This window comes from Argiope bruennichi, chromosome X1, assembly GCF_947563725.1.
Source record: "Argiope bruennichi chromosome X1, qqArgBrue1.1, whole genome shotgun sequence".
Taxonomy (NCBI): Eukaryota; Metazoa; Arthropoda; class Arachnida; order Araneae; family Araneidae; genus Argiope; species Argiope bruennichi.
In genome coordinates, this window is record NC_079162.1 from 7,803,265 (window position 1) to 7,821,164 (window position 17,900).

General features: G+C 29.8%; 1 protein-coding gene across 1 annotated transcript; it reads right to left on the bottom strand.

Moving 5' to 3' along the window:
- Window positions 1–615: 615 nt before the first annotated feature.
- LOC129958608 (uncharacterized) lies at window positions 616–11,685 on the bottom strand. Its single transcript, XM_056071205.1, has 3 exons — window positions 11,528–11,685; window positions 10,629–10,775; window positions 616–3,902 (listed from the first exon to the last, which is right to left on the bottom strand). The coding sequence occupies exons 1-3, from the start codon at window positions 11,565–11,567 to the stop codon at window positions 3,706–3,708; spliced, it is 384 nt and encodes a 127-aa protein (XP_055927180.1). The 5' UTR covers window positions 11,568–11,685; the 3' UTR covers window positions 616–3,705.
- Window positions 11,686–17,900: the final 6,215 nt, after the last annotated feature.

Here is a 17,900-nt window from a genome sequence, read left to right on the forward strand (position 1 = left end):
ATTATGGCTCTTTTTTTATTTGAAAGTTTCGAAATCTTCCTTCTCGTCTCTCCTGATGTTTCTTTTTAATACAGGTTTATTTACCGAAGAAATTGGGACATTCAGAACAAATGTATTTACTTGTGGATATTGAACTAGGCGTTAATGAAATTTTTGAAGCACTTCCTTCAAATTGTTTTCATGGGAGTTCTTAAAATATTTTATTTCGATCCGAACATCAAAGATGAATAGATTATTAACGTTCTGAGGAGAAGCAACTTGCATTCATTCAAGAAAAGTCTCTAATTTAGTAAGTAATTGGTAAAGGACAACTTTTGCCTCGGTTTGCTCCAATTTTGTTACCTCTCAAAACAAAATTTATCTTCTAAATTATAACTGTCGCATTAATTTACGCAAATTTGTAATTATTTTCATTTTCAATATAATGTCAACAATAATTTTTTTTATGATTCAATGTTAGTTCATTTCTCTGTTAAGTTTAAACAAATTTCATAGCTTCAACTTATCAATAAGAGTGAAGAAAAGCACATAAAACTAAATTATTGCACAGTAATAAAAAGTAGAATAATGTTTTGGTGATTTATTCATTTCAGAAAAAGTACATAATTGCACATATTAAAATACAAAATCATTAAACACATACAGTAATAAATATATCAACCTTTTAATAAACAAGGATTAGATACGTTACCAAGGGCCGGATTAAGTTTTCTAAGGGCCTGAGTCAATGCAAGATTCCTTTTTTCACCTTCACAATTTCCAAAATTCAATTTTTTATTGATTTTAATTTAATCTTTATATAAGTAGCAAATTCGAACAAATTGAAATAGCAAACATCAAACTGGGGATCATTTTTTAAAGAGTTGATTTCTATTTATTGAGTATAAAACGTCAAATTACAAAGTAATTATATAACAATAATAAAAAAGGACAAAAATTTTAGCACAATCTAAATATTATTTAATTATACGATCATATCTTTTTTTTTTAAATTATGAAACAAGATATATTTTTTAGAATTACTCAGTGATGTTATACCTTGGGGGCCTTTAAAAAAATTTTTTAGATTTTAGTTTTGGTGATTTAATAGCGGGAAAAATTTGACTTTTAGGTAAAAAAATGTTAAATAAAATAAAAGTTTGGTTGCAATATTACATCATCTTGAGGTGCAAGAAAGAGCTAAAAGTTTGTAAAAGAATCGTAAAATTATAAACTTTGATAAGATATTTTTTATAAATTTTTCTTACATATAATGTTACAAAGGATGGTTTTAAATAAATATATAAGTATTACAATTGAACAAAATTATTTATTCCAAAATATAATAAAAATAATAAATATTTTTAATTTCAAATTTTGTGTTTCTTACTTCTGTATCCTTAATGATTGCAAATTTTACAGCTGCAAAATGTTTGTTTCTACTCCATTGCTACATTAAATTATTTTTTTTATATTGAATTTTGACATATTCACAAATGAATCAATTTTTGCTCTTAAGTATCCTTCTCTTGTGATTAAACCACAGACATTTTCAGCCGATTCGGCTACCAATTTCTCAGCTCTTTCCATTGCTTTGCATGTGATAAGGAAGCCTCGGAAAGTCGATAACCGAGTCCCCTACAGTATTTGGTTCCGATTAAGATACCTTCTGTATGAGAAATTCATTAGAAAAGTGTTTTAACAAGGGAGGTTTCAATCGCTTTTCTAACTTTCATCCTGTCTATTTCTTTTGTGATCACACCCAAGTCCTGTAAAGCAGCACTAGATATAGCTGTAGTAGTTCTATCTGATATTCGATATGGTCAGCAATGGAAGCTACAGATGGTAACATTTGAGTGTTTTTCTCTTTGAAAAAACTTTAGTTTTATCTCTTCTTGAATAATTGAAGGATCACGCTGGTTTGCCTGTTTTTGTAGAGATCACTATTGTTTTTCAGCGCTGTCATTGTCGCCAGTAACCATTTCTGACACATTAGTGTTTTTTATCTGTCCTTGATTCAACTTAACTGTTCTCTGTAGTTCCTAATTTTTCTTGCTTGTTTCTTCCTCAAAGCGCATGTTTTGTAGCTATATCAATATTACCTATAACAGTTTTCCTGTTAGAGCGTTGATCTTTTAGAAACTCTTGTTCCACAACTGGTACTTTTTTCTTTTATACAAGTATAAGTATTAAATATAACTAAACGTTTTTTGATTTTTATGAACCTTTAACGTTCTTGCGGCACCTCAAGATGTAATATAATATTTTTCATATTTTTGATTTATCTTATCTACACCAAAAGGCAATGTTTCGGCGCTATTACAAATTAAAAATCAGAACCTGATTATTTTTTAAAAAAACTTCAAAATGTAGCAAAAAATTTCAATTTTATGAAACTTCAACATCATTGCGGCACCTCAAGATGTAAACCAATATTTTTCATATTTATAATTTGATTTATCTACACCAGAATGCAACTATTCCGTGCTATTACAAATTGAAAATGTAAAGATGATTCTTTCGTTCCGCCCAAATGTCCACTCTCATAGGACGCAATAACTAATTTCTAAGCCGTTAGACGTATAGTTCCAGTTAGTAAAATGCTTTAAAGAATGGGGGAAATTATATTTTATGTAGTTTATGTCACTAAATATCTTTCTCAATAAGTTTTGAAATCTAACTCTTTATACAGTCTCCTCAGAGCTGTTAATCATATCAAGTAAAATATTCTTGACACTGTAACATTTTTAACAAATAATTTTTTTCCCTGTTGCGACTAAACCTGACCGACCTATGAAACATCGAAAATTACTTTTTTAAGCGAATTTTACAGATCAATTTGGAACCTCGAGGGATATCTTATAAGAGATTCTTTGCAAACTGAAATTATGTATTGCTGTGTTATTTTTTCAAACCATTCCTAAAATTTACGACCTATATTCAGGTTAAATAGTTCGGTAAAATTTAGTCATAAATTGATGAGACTCTTTTTATCGTATGATTTAGAGTATCCAATTTTTTGCTAAATATGACCAATAGGCTATGGGAAAGTATAAAAAGCTAGAACTTAGAATTAGAATTCATTAGTTAAGTTAGAATTTAGAAAGTTAGTTAGTTAAGTTAAAAAAGTTAGAATTCGTTACTTTTTCTGAGATAATTTTTTTTTTATTTAAACAAGATAAATATAATTCTTTTCTTTACTAAAGGCCTTTTTTTCCCATTTGTAACTATTTATCTATCTCTAACAGTTTAGAAAATAAATATTGGGTCACAATAAGATTGACCAATAGCAGCAGTTCCTTATCAATTTCCTTTTATATAAAATATACAAAAGGTAATGAATAAGGAATGTTATAGCTTTCTAAGTATTAAAAATACTTGATTTTAATTCGTATTTTAGTTCGTATATACTGCCTTTTTAAACTTAATGAAAGTACAAAATGAAATTATTCTGAAAGTACTGCAAAGAAATTCGAGGCTCCGTAAAGTTGCGGGACTCTTAGGTAGTTTCCTATTTAATAATCCGGCCCTGATGTTACAAGAGTTTTAATATGTTTCATAATAAAAGACAAAAAAGATACTTGCGCCAAGAATTTCTAGCACACGTTTGGGCAAACCCATCAAATGAAGATACATCTACAATGGTATCTTGTAGAGGGTTTTTAACTGTGCATTTCAATGATACACATTCACACATATTAAGATTCTTAAAAGACGAAAAAAAAATTATCTTGAAAACCCATCATTGTCTGGGTTATTGTTGGGATCCTGCTGATTTGATGCTTGTTTTTGTTCCATTGATCCATCATGGGCACGGCTTGGCCATGATTTTTGAGCTTGTGGCATTGTTGAACCTGGACGATATGCATACACTGGAGCACCTTTCTGATTTTGAAACGATGGTGACATTATGTAACTTGGAGCTGAAATCATATGTAAATTTTTATATGCATTATATATAATTTATAAATTCTATTTTCATTCTAAAGAATGCAAGGTAATGGTAAAGGTCAGCATACATTCGTTTATTATACATTCATAGATTATTTCAAATTTTTTTGATTATAAATTCATTTATACTTGATGGAACTATTCAAAATATCCCTTTTTTATAATTTTATAAATCAAGGAATTCGTGAAAGTTTCTGCTATCCTAATCTGTTCTAATTCTGTTTTATTCAGTGTCTTCATTCCATTTATGGCTGATTTCTAAACCATTAAAATCAAATAGGCAAATACTTCGAACGAGAAAAATGCTTTAAATGACTTAAAAAATTATATTTTAGAATTTGGATTCAATAAAATACTTCCGAAACATTATGAAGTTTAAATACAGTTCCAATTGATTATTTTTAGTAAGATATACTTAATCCACGAACATTTAAAACAAAAAAACTCCACTCTTCTAGAAATAAAACTGACTGAATTATGAAACATTTAATTTCATTATTTTAAGCCAATCAACAGCTTCCTAGAAGAAACGACATCTGTTTAATTGATTGTTCTTCTTCGAGACGACCATTGAAATGGTCTAAAGCATTGACATTCAAAATGACATAACTTAATAGTTTTAATTCCAGAAAATTAGAATTTTGTTGTTGTTGGTTTAATGCAAAATATTTTACTAAATTTAATTTATAGAGCAAAGAATCAGCAATGAATGAGAAATTAGACAGAAGATCATTTCAAATCTAATTCCTTTCGTCATTTTTTCTACTTGGTTTCTAATGGTTTAGAAAGTAGTGATTTGGCCGCGATTGGAGAGGGCATCTGTATATTTAGAGCAGAAGCAATTCTAAAATGATCTTCCTACTACATCAACAATTCGTTTCGTCTCAGCATTTTGCACTGAAAAGAAATATATTATATTAATACCTTATTATAGATTGAATTAATGCCCGAAATCAGACTTTATTTCATTATAGAGATATTTTTCTTTTGACTAATGTTATGTTAAGTTGCAATATACCCCGAAAAGAGTGAAAATACTGGTATACTACCAGCTTTAGAATTTCTGTATATATCTTCAGAGCTATACAGCGGAAATAATTGAAATTTTGTTGAGAGTAGTTTAGGATACTGTTTTTTGATTGGCATCAAAAAATGCTTATTTAAAACAATTTTTAGGGTATATCAATTTAATAATTAATCAAAATTTTAAAATATTACTTGAAATTTGAAAACATTTATAATTTTTATTTCTATTACATAGCAGTTTAATACGAAGCCAGAATTATTGTATTCTATCTAGAGATATAGCGGAGAAACCTTCATTTAACATCAATTACTCATAATCAATCATTCGCTCCCTTGAAATGACAAATTGAATCTGAATCTTTTCCAGTTCGGGTATTGTCATTTCAAAAAATGGAGTTCGTATGGATTTTAATATGAAGATAGTTCTCTGCATGAGCAAAAATTACATTTACGTTTGAGATATCTGTTTTAAGATGATAAGACGACATAAATGTATGTTTCCAATGCACAACTAATAGAATATTCAATTATCGTGAGATTTGAAAGAGTCAAATCCTCAATATTGGTTAGCATATCATCATTGCGAAAAAAGGTTGGCATCTTTGGGGCAGGTAGTAAGCAGTAGAATTTTGGGAGAGCCTGAATGAATTTCTCTCTTATATTGCTAAGGGAAAAGGGAACCTGCTTACACACCCAAGTAGCGATCTTTAATTTTCATAATAAGTATGTATACAAAAGAACAACAACAACAACAAAAAGTATTTCAAAGAATAACTGCCTCACAGTAATAGGTTGGATGCAATCTAAGTAAGATCCTAGCTGGGCCTTGATAACATAAGCCCTTGCAGAAAATCGTGGTGGTTTAAAATAAATTGATATGAGAGAATGCTAAAAGCGATGTTGAATTATAAAGACATTACATTGATAAAAAGCACCTTGTCAGATTTCTCTTGCATAGATTATTTATTAATAATTTCATATGAAAACAAATTTTCCACGAGTTTCAGTGTCATTGCAAGAAGCTTTGACTATAGAGGCAATGAAGACTGAGCTTTGACTATATGGCTAGGGACTCGGGGGCAAAGTCTGAGTATTGATTCCATCGAAACTCCGATTTATGCGTAGGTCTGGTGCCCATTGCATTCATCGGGTTCGCCCATTTCTATCCAGCAGAAGGTTGGTTCAGAGGCCGTCATCATTATTTGACCACTGTTCGAAATGACGAAGTTCGTCTCACAATATAATTTCCAAACCGGGTATTGATCTAAAAATTTCTTTCACTTTTTTGTGACTGAAAGTGTAAAGATTCTTTCTGTCCCAACCATTCAGACTACCCTTGAAGGTGGTGAGGCACGAGGAATGGTGATTCACCCACTCTCATATTAATTTGGTTCAAATTGTAGTTTCAAAAGGCGATAATTTATTTTTCATGTTAATGTTTCACCTAACAAGAAAAGCATTGAAGGAAATCCATAATCAAATCGAAAGTTTCAAAAATTGCATCCATGCAGGAATCAAGAACCTCTTACTTATAGCAAGTTTTTATAACACTAGGAGGATTATTGTAAATTTTTCTAGTTCCTTTAATGCTATTGATTGCAACTCAACACTCTATAATTAATCTCTCTCTCACTCCATCGGATTGCAACTCTGTAATAACAAGTGTGGTAAATTGAACAACTTGCAAAATTGTTGTAATATATTTTGGATTTCATGTGCATAGGAAAATATACCACTCAACAATTTGAGGCAAGCCAGACTCGTGTATCGTATTTTGAAATTAATATATTGAAATGAAATCTTTCATAGATGTTACCTAAACATTAATTTGAATTTCACGTTTTCAGAACAAAATGTGTCATTTGATTAAAATGAAAAAACTATCAAGGGATGAAGAGTAACCTAAAATTTAATGCTGTAACTCTTTCAAGTCTGGTGGGTAAATATTATAACATTTCTTATCAGATTTCCTGTACTTTTGAAGTCTTGTGTTTCTAAAGCATCCATTTGAAAGAGTTAAGAAATGAATTGATTCTCAAATGACCCAACTGTTGCTTCCATTGCAAGGAGCATTTTTCTGACTTGCATTTATTGTAATGAAGATTAAAACTAATCTGCGATTTCATTTTTTCTTAATATGCCTGCAAAAATTTTGTCATGAAAAATGTAAGTTCTAATGTATTTGATTTATAATAAAAAATGTTCATTGCCAAAATGTCCCAGTCAGGAACTTGAATTTCATCTCCTTTGCCATCTATTCAAGGCAAAGCACTAAAAAACGGATTGCATGACTTTTCCGTACGGGACAATTCCTTACAGGTCATAAAACTGTAAATCATTGGTCTTTTGAAAGCCGTCTTTGTTACTTATAAGAATTACTTCTAGAAGAGCTTTCAACATTCTAAACTTTATTAACAAGAGTGAGTTTTGTCGAATTTGGAATGATTTTTAATAAAATTTTGATTATTTAATGCCATGCTTTTTAATACAATTTAATACTTTTTTAATTCAGTCTTAATAATTTCTACATAGTGTTTTATGAGAGATGAATTATTTTTCAATGAAATGACATAAAATTGTATGAAGAAAATTAAGAACGAATGATATTTATTTTTATAAATCCCTATGTCTATGCCAAAACAATAGTCATATTCTATATTTTAGATAGCAAATATCTGAGCCTTCATTTCGTTACTTTATTGAAATATAACGATTTTCATTAATCGAAAACTGTTGAATTTTATCAGTTTTTGTCATATTTCTTCCTGACTCATTTATTTAATAAATTTGAACACAAAAAAGCATGCATTTTATTACGGTCACTTACAAAAAGAGTCATTTCTTAAGCTTGAAGCACTTGTTAAGAATTGCTGAAATGACTGATAAGGAGAGCATAATTTCCATAATGATAGTATTGAAATGCAATAAGTAAAATAGAGAAAGCCCGAAGTACGGATGTTATTCTTTTATGAGGTGGTGTTTTACGTATATCAACTTTAAAATATCAATTTGCAAAATAGCAGTGCTATCACAAATTTAAACTTTTGTGGTCCTCTTTATATGTTCGATTTCAATACTGTTGCTTTTTTAAAAATTTTTACTTCTATAGTGATATATTATTAATTGGTTTTTATTTTGTATATGTAAGCACAAAGGTGCCGGCGCCCTGGCATAGGGGTAGCGCGTCTTCCCTGTGCGTCCCGGTTCGTGCATGGTTGTTCTTCTGTATTCTATCTGTGTTCCCCTGTAGAAAGGAGCTGTGCAAGTGAATGTGATGCAGGAAGTAGCTAAGTCGTACTCTTGGCCATAGTTGGCGCTACTGAAAAAACAAGAGACGCTCACTCGGCTTCAATCGCTGACAGACTGTCAGCGGGCTTGTAAAGTGCCATAACAACAAATTATTTAAAATAAGGCCATAAGTCACAACAGCAACAAAAAGGCATAGCAATCTCCTTACTGGCTGGTCAAAACGTGATAATGAGTAAAATCTCATGCAACATCTCAATACACTACTCATTCATGCAATATCTCAAGAAATATATAGGTTTATTTTATATGTAGAATTATGTAGATTATGATTGCAGAATTATGATATGCTAAATTGTATGCAAATTTCTAAAATAAAATTTGAACTATCTGTTTAAAAATAAAATTTTTTGAAAAAAAAAAGAACATTTCAGTAAAATAAATGTTGATTTACATTACAAAGTAGGAAGGACTTTTCTGAAATATTCCCCAGTTTTGTAAGCTAATCTTTCTTTTCGTCCAGATTTATTCAATCCCTTGTTTTCAAATTTTTAATTTGAGGAATATTTTTCTTTTTTGTTTTTTTGACTAATCAGTTTTTATTGCGATTTGTAATTCAATCGGCAAAGACTTATTTGAATACTTCTTCAAACAATTAACTTGAACACCCAAGTTAACTGACACGAATATACTTTTAGCTATTGATATCACAAGTGCCCTTTATTTGTTTTCCAAGCATTTATTGTCAAAAATTACAGCATTAATGGAAATCAAGATAATATAGTGTTTCAAAATTACCTAAATTTGTAACAATGCCACGGAAGGTAAAGGAAGTCATACTGAAAATATTCTGAAACAATAATCGATACATTGCAGATGTTGCAAAACACAAATTAGCATTAAATATTAGATATGTTTATTAAAAACAGTGAAAAAATGCTTTCTTGTTGTTTTATTAGTAAGACCATTTTCAGTCATTAAGCTCTAGTTAAATGTTCCAAATTTTCAATTTTAACTGTCGTAAAACAAAACAAAAACAGTTTCAGGAAATATAATAGAATTTTCAGGTAAGATAAAAAGAAAAAGAGAAATTTTATATCAGACAGGAACTCGAAATTCTTTTAAAATTATGTATGCTCTTTCAAAAATTAAAGCATCGGATATTTATATTTTAATTCATGAAATAAGGTTTTTCTTTATTAAGAATAAAAGTGAATGTGTGTGAGTCTGTATGTCCATTTGACAAAATACTCCGTTATATTTAGAACTACTAAATTTAGTACAAATATATTTTTGACGATGGAATGGGAGATTCAGAGCGATTTTTTCGAAGTTTCAATTTTAATTTATTAGATATTAAGCAAATTTTGTTTTTAGTGACAACCTAAAAATATTAATACTAAAAAGATGTTATCTCTAATGCAAATTAAAGCGTAAAATTAAAAAAAAAATTCATTCATTTTAATGTTTTATCAAACTTTAAAATATGTATATTTATTCTGTTAAATAAGATTTTAGTTGCGCTTTTTTAATCAAAGTGTTTCATTTGTATTTATGCATGAAAAGGGAAGTTTTCATCAAGGGATATAAATGTGATTCTTGAATATGAGATTACATAGATTTTGTTAAATGATTTACTTTAAGCGTGTATGAATTACCCGTACTTCGAAAGAGTTTCATTTCAAATAAAAATACATTCATTTCTGTTATTGTGTTATTAATTAGCTGAAAAGAATCATCTTATTTTCTTAAAACCATTAGAATTGTGTATGGTTCAATTCAGGTGCATTTTTTAGAATAAAATTTCATTATTTCAGATTTCTTTTTACAGTGTATTAATTTTCATTTTAGAATTCTATTTAGCATATTGATTGTGAATGAATGATTCAGAGCATTGCAAATACTCTGAATCATTCATTCAAAAACTGAGGAAACAATGATTTCAATTGTTTCCTCGGGAAATTCTTCTTCAGATTTTGAAAAAAAAATCATTCTGAGGAGTATACTTTCAAAGTTTATATTTGCCAAACTTGGTAGTCAAATGACCTGGTTTATACAGCGTCAACACACACCGACAGCAAACGCTCATTCATTTTTATTAGAAAAAAGGAAAAGTTATCTAATTTTAAGATAAAAGCCTTTTCCTTATGTTTAAGTATCGAAATTTAGTTAAAATACTAATACATTTTCTCGCTAAATATTCTTGACTTCTTTTTTTCAATGAGCTATTGGACGTTAATGATCCTTACGGAAAGGTTCTGTACGCAGTACATAAAAAACGCAGTGAGAAAAATTCTTAAAAGTAAATAAGATTTTTATAAATCTTGTCAACGGTTCATTTTCCAATTCATCGCTGATAAACTTTTCGCATAGTTCAAGGAATCAGAAACTCTTTTTTTTTTTCAGAACAGTAAAAATGAACTCACCTTCTGTTCGAAGCATCTGGTGTCTGGAGTAGTATTCGGCGGGTACCGTTCTGCAGAAATCATTTTCGGTCTCCTCTCCGGATCCTCTTCTCCTCTGCGGTTGTCGGATCCTTGGCCACCATACGTCTTCCAGATAGTAATCCCAACCTAATGAAAAACAACACTTTGAAATCAGCCAAATGCCTAAAATAGGTAAGAGTCGACTGATTACACATATGCGGACCAAATGGTTCTCAAACTATTCGTCTCGCAAGCGCCAGTCTTTAGAAATGCTTGTTAATAATCCATAAATATAATTCATCATTTGTCGGTATCAAAAATAATTCATTTTTATCATTCAGTGACGGATTGAATTGATTAATCAATTGTTATCAATCTTTGATCACCAAATGTTTGAGATAAAGATATTTAGATAGTTTGAATGGCAGCCTTGAAAGGATAAATGCATCGTTACAAAAGCCTTTCTGTACATCTCAAAATGGTTAAATACTTTTAAATATGAATTACTATTTAGAAACAATGTCGAAATAAAACGTTCAAGTATTAGGTATTAGCGTATCTGTATTGCGGACATTTCAAGAAACAAAATGATCCTTTTTTCAAGATCTACAAATCCAAAAGAATCCTAAATTGAAATTAATATTTTAAAGCGACTTACGCCAAGATAAGCGAGTATCTTCGTACAATCGCCGAAAGTTCGAACTACTTCCAGGTTGTTGACGAGTTGTCATTTTTAGAGATCAGCCGATTGAGGAATTTCGTAATTTATAATGAAATGTCAAAGCGTTTTCCGGAACTTATTTATAACGTCTTAAAATCGGATGTTATGAAACAGATCTGAAATGGACATGCGCGACTCAAAAATAAATTAGATTCGCTACCCATAAGGCTCCACTTACCTGGTTTATGCTCTTGGTCTTTCGTCATAGTCCCCAGCATTGGTTAGTTAACGAAGTCGGGTCGGATTGCACGTTGGACAGTAAGTCCATGCTTTTCGGCTGTCGGGTAGAGGACTGTTGTTCTCTGTTGGTTGCCCACGTGAAGATCGATGACACGCGCAGTGTACTTCGTTACCTAGCAACGTTTGACGACACGCAAGCTCCGCCTGATTCGAAATTTTGGGAGCTGCTGGGTTTGGGCTTAACGAAGGATTTTGTTCCAAATAAAAACTAAGCTGTCGAATGCGACGTGGGGATGTGACAGAAAATCTTTACAAAGAAAAATGATTAACAGATCTTTATTTTTACTGACTGAACTTAGGTTGACTTTAAGATATACCCGTTGAAGCTCAAAAATAAAAGAATGTTTTCAAGCACTCTCTTTAGATGTGCATTAGCCACATCTCACAATTTCTTTTGCAATTCATGAAAGTTTTTTAAATTAGCCTAGGTTAAGATAATGGAAAAGATTTAATTGAAACATAATACTAACAACAAGTATTTAGATATTCAAGTATTATTATTTTCTATTTAGGTTAAATTTTCACAACAATTTTAATAACATACGAGCGAAAAATTGTTTATAGCTCGTATCCTGGAATCCTTTTGAAAAGTTACTGTTTTATGTAGAAAATTAAATTAGCTTCCTAAGAAATATACTTAAGTTTTTAAGTATATATCTTGTGAAGTTAAATATATTCCTTTCTTTTTTTGTAGATCACATGACATACACTTAATTCATATCATTAATGACTTTTATATCAAGGCTCTGCAATGAATCAGATTTTCCTTAGAAATCAGTAATTGCGATTTCTTACCAATTTCTAAGAATAAACCCTTCCGAAAAGTGATAATGTTCTAATACAAGTAAGTCATCATCAATCGTGGGAATTTATAAAATGCAATTTTTCAAAACGTTTCCTTTTGCATATTAAATATGCTAAAGAGTTCTCAAATGTATGACTTCCTTTATATATCATGCATGACCTTAAATAACTCGAATTAAAAGCGCTCATTAGAATTTACCTCAATCTGTAGTATGCAGTGATGAAACAACGCAATATGTTCCAAATTTCAATTAATAAATTCCCTTAATGATATAAAAAAAAAGGGAACCATTTTTAACAAGAAATGACTAATCATTTTTTTCAAAGCCTGTACTAGGAATTTCCTGCACTGATCTTAAGAACATAAAATCTTTTCCGATATTTATTTCAACAATGTCTATAACATAATAAAAAAAAATGCCTTTTCCTTAATAAAAGGGTTCTTTAATCTTTTAAATGCAGTAGTACAGTATCCTTTTAAACTCTCCCATAAATTGGAATCCCTATATATTTAGGATTGTTATTGTTGTATATATATAGAAACACATCTAATACCTAACAATAACCATGTAAAGCATTTGGATTTGTAGATTTTTCATAACAGACAATAAAAACATATATTTTCCTGAATAAAAAGGCTCTTTAATCTCCTTAATATAGTACAGTATCTTTTTAAACTCTCCCATAAATTGGAATCCCAGTATATTTAGGATTGTTATCGTTGTATATATATATAGAAATACATCTAATGCCTAACAATAACCATGTAAAGAATTTGGATTTGTAGATTTTTCAAAACAGAAATGCATTGCTTAGCAACTGATAAATAAAGGATTTAGCAACAACAACAACAACAAAAAACCCCTCAAATTTCGTAAAAAGGATTTCATGACATCATGATAAATAACAGGTTTCAAATGAAATATTAATTCACCAAGGCCACTATAACATTTCTCCTTTTCCCTCACAGGGTAATTGGCATTCCAACCACCTGTAGCGTCACCCGTTTCCACACACATAATTAAGTGCTTACAGACTGCCAGAAGAGGATCCTTTCACTGGTAGAGTCACTGTGTCTGGTCATTTGTTGTATCCAGATAAAAGGCCACAGATTCGTCGTTTCAAATAGATCCATCATGTCTTCAAGGAAGAAGAATGTCAAAACATCCAAATATTAAACTTTTTTTCTTTATGAAGGGACTCCTCGAATCTTCAAGAAACGGTCAATCATCAGAAACCGTTGTCATTAAGAATCGAAGTCGGGTGTACTTTAACCGGTGTTGGCTGTGAATTGATTTTAACTAACACGCGTTCGGAAGGGGTCAGTCGCAAAGATGGATCATTAACAGACATTCCCACGATCAACTGCATACCGCTGAGGAAACATTGCTGATCAGCTATTGGGTGATAGGGAACTCTAGTTCACCAATGTGAAAATCAAAGGTGGAGATATGACAGAAATAAAATGTGGTTTTTTTTAGAGAAGGGGGAGAAAAGAGAGAGAAGAGAGGAGAGCAGTGAGAGACGTGGAAGGAGAAGTCGAAGAGACGTCGGTGCTCAAAGAAGTGGTTCCTGATTTTGTGAGAAGCTCCATATGATTCGGGTTTCTGTGTTAGGATCCACCCGATAAAGATCGGTGGATTTCTGGAGTAGCCGTTTCGAGCTAACAGCCTGTTAGCGTCTTGTTGGTGTCTATTCTCCGATTTGATCGGGGAACTACTTCATGATTAAATTTTCAAATATTATGTGAATTTTGTAAAAAAATATTAACCTAGATAAAAACAAGTTGTTTTTGTGTACATATATAAGGCTGTAAATGTTTGTTTACGCTACTCTCTTATTTGATCGTTCTGGATCAAGATATTACATTACCCTTTTCTTTAGCATTCTTGTATAGGCTTACCTAGAGTTTCTCGCTATTTCTGAATTCATTCGATTTTCTAAAAAAAATTGTTTGAATATGAAATTTTTAAAATCTTAATAGATTTTTTTGTAGAACTTTTTATATTTTTAAACCTGTGTAGGGGCTTTTTTCTTTGTTAAAGTGACATGAAAAAAAGTTTGTAAAAAATTACACATGAAAAAATATCAGAGAATTATCATGTTGATAAAAAATGCCAATTAACAAAAAAAAAATCCAGTTTTATTATAAATTTCAAAAATTCCAGTTTTATAAAAATTCATAAAGCTTTTTTTTTTCTTCCTCTCTCTCTCTCTAAATATAAAAACCCAATTCGGACATAAATATGGCTCTCAAGGACATAAATATAAATTGGCCTCCAGAGTTTCAGCAACTTATTTCCACTAGAAGTGCTTTTGAAAATTTTAGTAAATTTATTGTTGACATCTGTAATCTTTTATGACTGTTAAATTTTCTTCTTTTCTCTTTGTAATGTGTTACATACTTACTTCTGTAAGCCCCGTGTGATACTGTGTGGTGTATGGGGGATTTATAAATGTTCAATAAAAAAACATATAATTAAGTAATAATTTGATTAAAAAGAGATTTAAGTTAAGAGAATTCTACTGTAAAAATATAATTACAACTTTCATTTGGATGTTCAACTTTTATTTAAATTTGATAGGTTTCTGAATGGAAAAGTGTCCATTTAAAACCATTTTGATAAGTTTAATAGATATCACATCATCTTCCACGTTGTCTCATCTGTATTATCATAAAATAACATTATACGAAAAGTTCGGATTTTTTTTTCAGTTCGAACAATATTTAAACAGTGATTCTTTAGTGATGTACGTTTCCATAACTATGTGTCGCGCTTGAAATTCTATTTTATTTCAAGTTCATATCAACAAGTTTCAAATTTATAGAAAACTTGTAAGCCCTACTTATTTATCTCTATTGTATATTTAGATGTAAATTGTCTAATAATTATTTGTATGAGTGAAGTGATTCAATGTTTTTTTTCTTTCTTTCTTTTTTTTTTTTTTTTCAGGAGAGCATTTCATTTCTTTGAAACAAATTATTTTGAAATTTTGTGACATTTATTTTCTAAAATTTGAATTTTGAATACTAATTAACTAGTTTTAATCAGTTTTTCAAGAAAGCAATCGTTATTTGCTTTTGTCTATTATATAAAAGTAAGGAAGAATTGATTCGCCAAACTGTTATTAAATGAGGTGAAGAATCAACCCTTGAATTCTTCAATCTGCTTTTCTCATTCGCAGTTCTAATTCAACTCACTGAAATATATTCCAATGGACTTTGCGCGAAAGAAAAGTTGGCACGAACAGAAAATAAAGAGGGAGTGAGAGACGTAGGTTATTCACTCAACAATGGAATAATTTTCTTGCTAAATAGTTCATTGTTGCTAAGCAACGTCGAATAAAATTCAATACTGGTTACGGTGAACACTAACATGTAGCTTTGTGGATTTTTAGCCAATTACATAGAAGAGTAAGTTCAACTGAAACTCGTTCATTGACCAATAATAGCAGTCACTTTCAAAAATGTCTTGAATTGCGTCCATAGACAAGGAAATGGAGTCAACGGAGCAAAATGATTCGGTTTGTTTCCTATTTAAACAATGAAATAGCTATCAGACTTTTTAGTTTTGTGCATAGAAAAGAGTTACAAAAAATTTTGTTTTATTTATATTTATATATTATATTTAAGAAGTATAATTTTGTAAAAATCTACCAATGAAGAATAAGCTAAAAAATATTTTTCATTTAAAACAAAGATTAATGCATTATCTAGATATAAGGAGAGTTATATTTTCTAGAATTCATATTTCGGTTTTAAAATGTTCTTAGTTGAAATGGATTAAATTATTTATATAATTAGATTATTTGATCCCAATGGTTTAGCCAATTTTTAAGATTCAATGAGTTTTGATCAACTCATTCATTTGGAATGTATTTTTCCAAAGGATTTTTTGAATGCCACCATTCGGCAATCAGTACTTGATTAAAAAATTTTCTGAGACAAAATAGATTAAATTAACATTAACATATGGTGTAGTAAAAAAATAATTCATTAAAACGTTACCTACTCGTTGATATGAGCAATTATTTCCTTATTGGTTTTTGAAAATATATAGATATATGCGGACTAAGGAGTCCTTTTTATGAGAAATATATGCATTTTATATAGCAAAAAGGAAGCAGAAGTTTCACGGCAATCATCTTATGCATGAAATGGAAAAATAAATAAAAGTAAAAAAAAACACAAAGTTCTATCCTGCTGTTAAGCTACTTTTTCTAAACTCTTTACAAAAAGTTCTTTATCTATCTCTTCTATCTCTTCAAAATCAATCAAAGGGGGAAGATTTTTAAATTGTGCTCATTTTTAAATATTGTTGCTTTTTCTTATGATATTAGAAGATGTATAAAGATTATTAAACTGGAAAGTCATTCTACGGTGAAAAATATAATGTATTTATAAAAGAGAATAGTTACACGTCCATCAAAAGTTATAGACAGCGTCGTTTGTTTAAATATATTTTGTTGAGGAATCCATTAAGACCAAGATACAGAAATTATTTCATTGGAATTTTTAGCGCCCAGCAAGCCAACTGGTTGCCAAGAGCGGTTAATCTATACTTATAATAAAGCTCAATGTGTGTGTGTGTGTTGGCGCTCTACAGGCCAGACCATTCAACCTACAGATACCAAATTTGGCACCTGTATACCTTGGAGGCCGGAAATGTGCACCTGGGGGTTATTTTTTCGAATTTTTAATTAGAATTTTATTTATTTAAAAATTAAGCGAAATTTTGGCGTATTTCTGCTATAACTTCCGAAAATACTACCGCACAAAAAATATTTTTACATGAAGTTAAAGATCAAAAATTTATCTTTTAAATGATACCAATGTTTTAACCTTAAAATTAAATTTCTATTTTTAATGAATTTTTAAATAAATATTTTAACTATATTTTTCAACAATTTTTTTTCGTACAAAATAAAAATAAAATTTAAGCTGCACGAGCACGTTTTGCATATATGGGAAAAAATTAGCTTTTTTCAAAGTGTTGCCATCACATTGATTAAAGCTCCAATTAAAAATAAATTAAATCTTTTTGGAAATGAAATATGCAAAAATATAATTTTCGGCACGTGTCTGTAGGAAACGAAACAAATATGAAATATTATTTTTTCTAAAAAAATAAATTCAAGAAAAATTATTTTATGATCTTTTACACTCTCTATATTATTAATCCAATAAATCAGTTTTATTTTAAGGTTTGTTTAATATGAACAGGATATCCATTTAAATCAGAGCCGCACAGTCAATTTGTAAACCTTTAGTAAGACACATATCTGCTAAAATGGTCTAAATGGAAAATTATTATATTTCATGTAACTTGATTCAATAAATGCTCTAATAAATAACGAATTTTTGATTTTACATAAAGCTTCTGCTGTAGAAATCTCGAATAACAAAGTGTTCTTGAAACACTAATATTTTAAATAAAAAGAGTTAATTTCCAATCAACTAAATCAATCACTTAAACTGACTGATTTATGAAAATTTGAATATCACT

Bases quoted from the DNA above. Each gene is read 5' to 3' on its own strand.
- LOC129958608 (XM_056071205.1), bottom strand. From the start codon at position 11,567: ATGCTGGGGACTATGACGAAAGACCAAGAGCATAAACCAG. The intron at 10,776-11,527 runs GTAAGTGGAGCC...GTTTTTCATTAG, and splicing joins AGACCAAGAGCATAAACCAG to GTTGGGATTACTATCTGGAA. The intron at 3,903-10,628 runs GTGAGTTCATTT...ATATGATTTCAG, and splicing joins CCAGATGCTTCGAACAGAAG to CTCCAAGTTACATAATGTCA.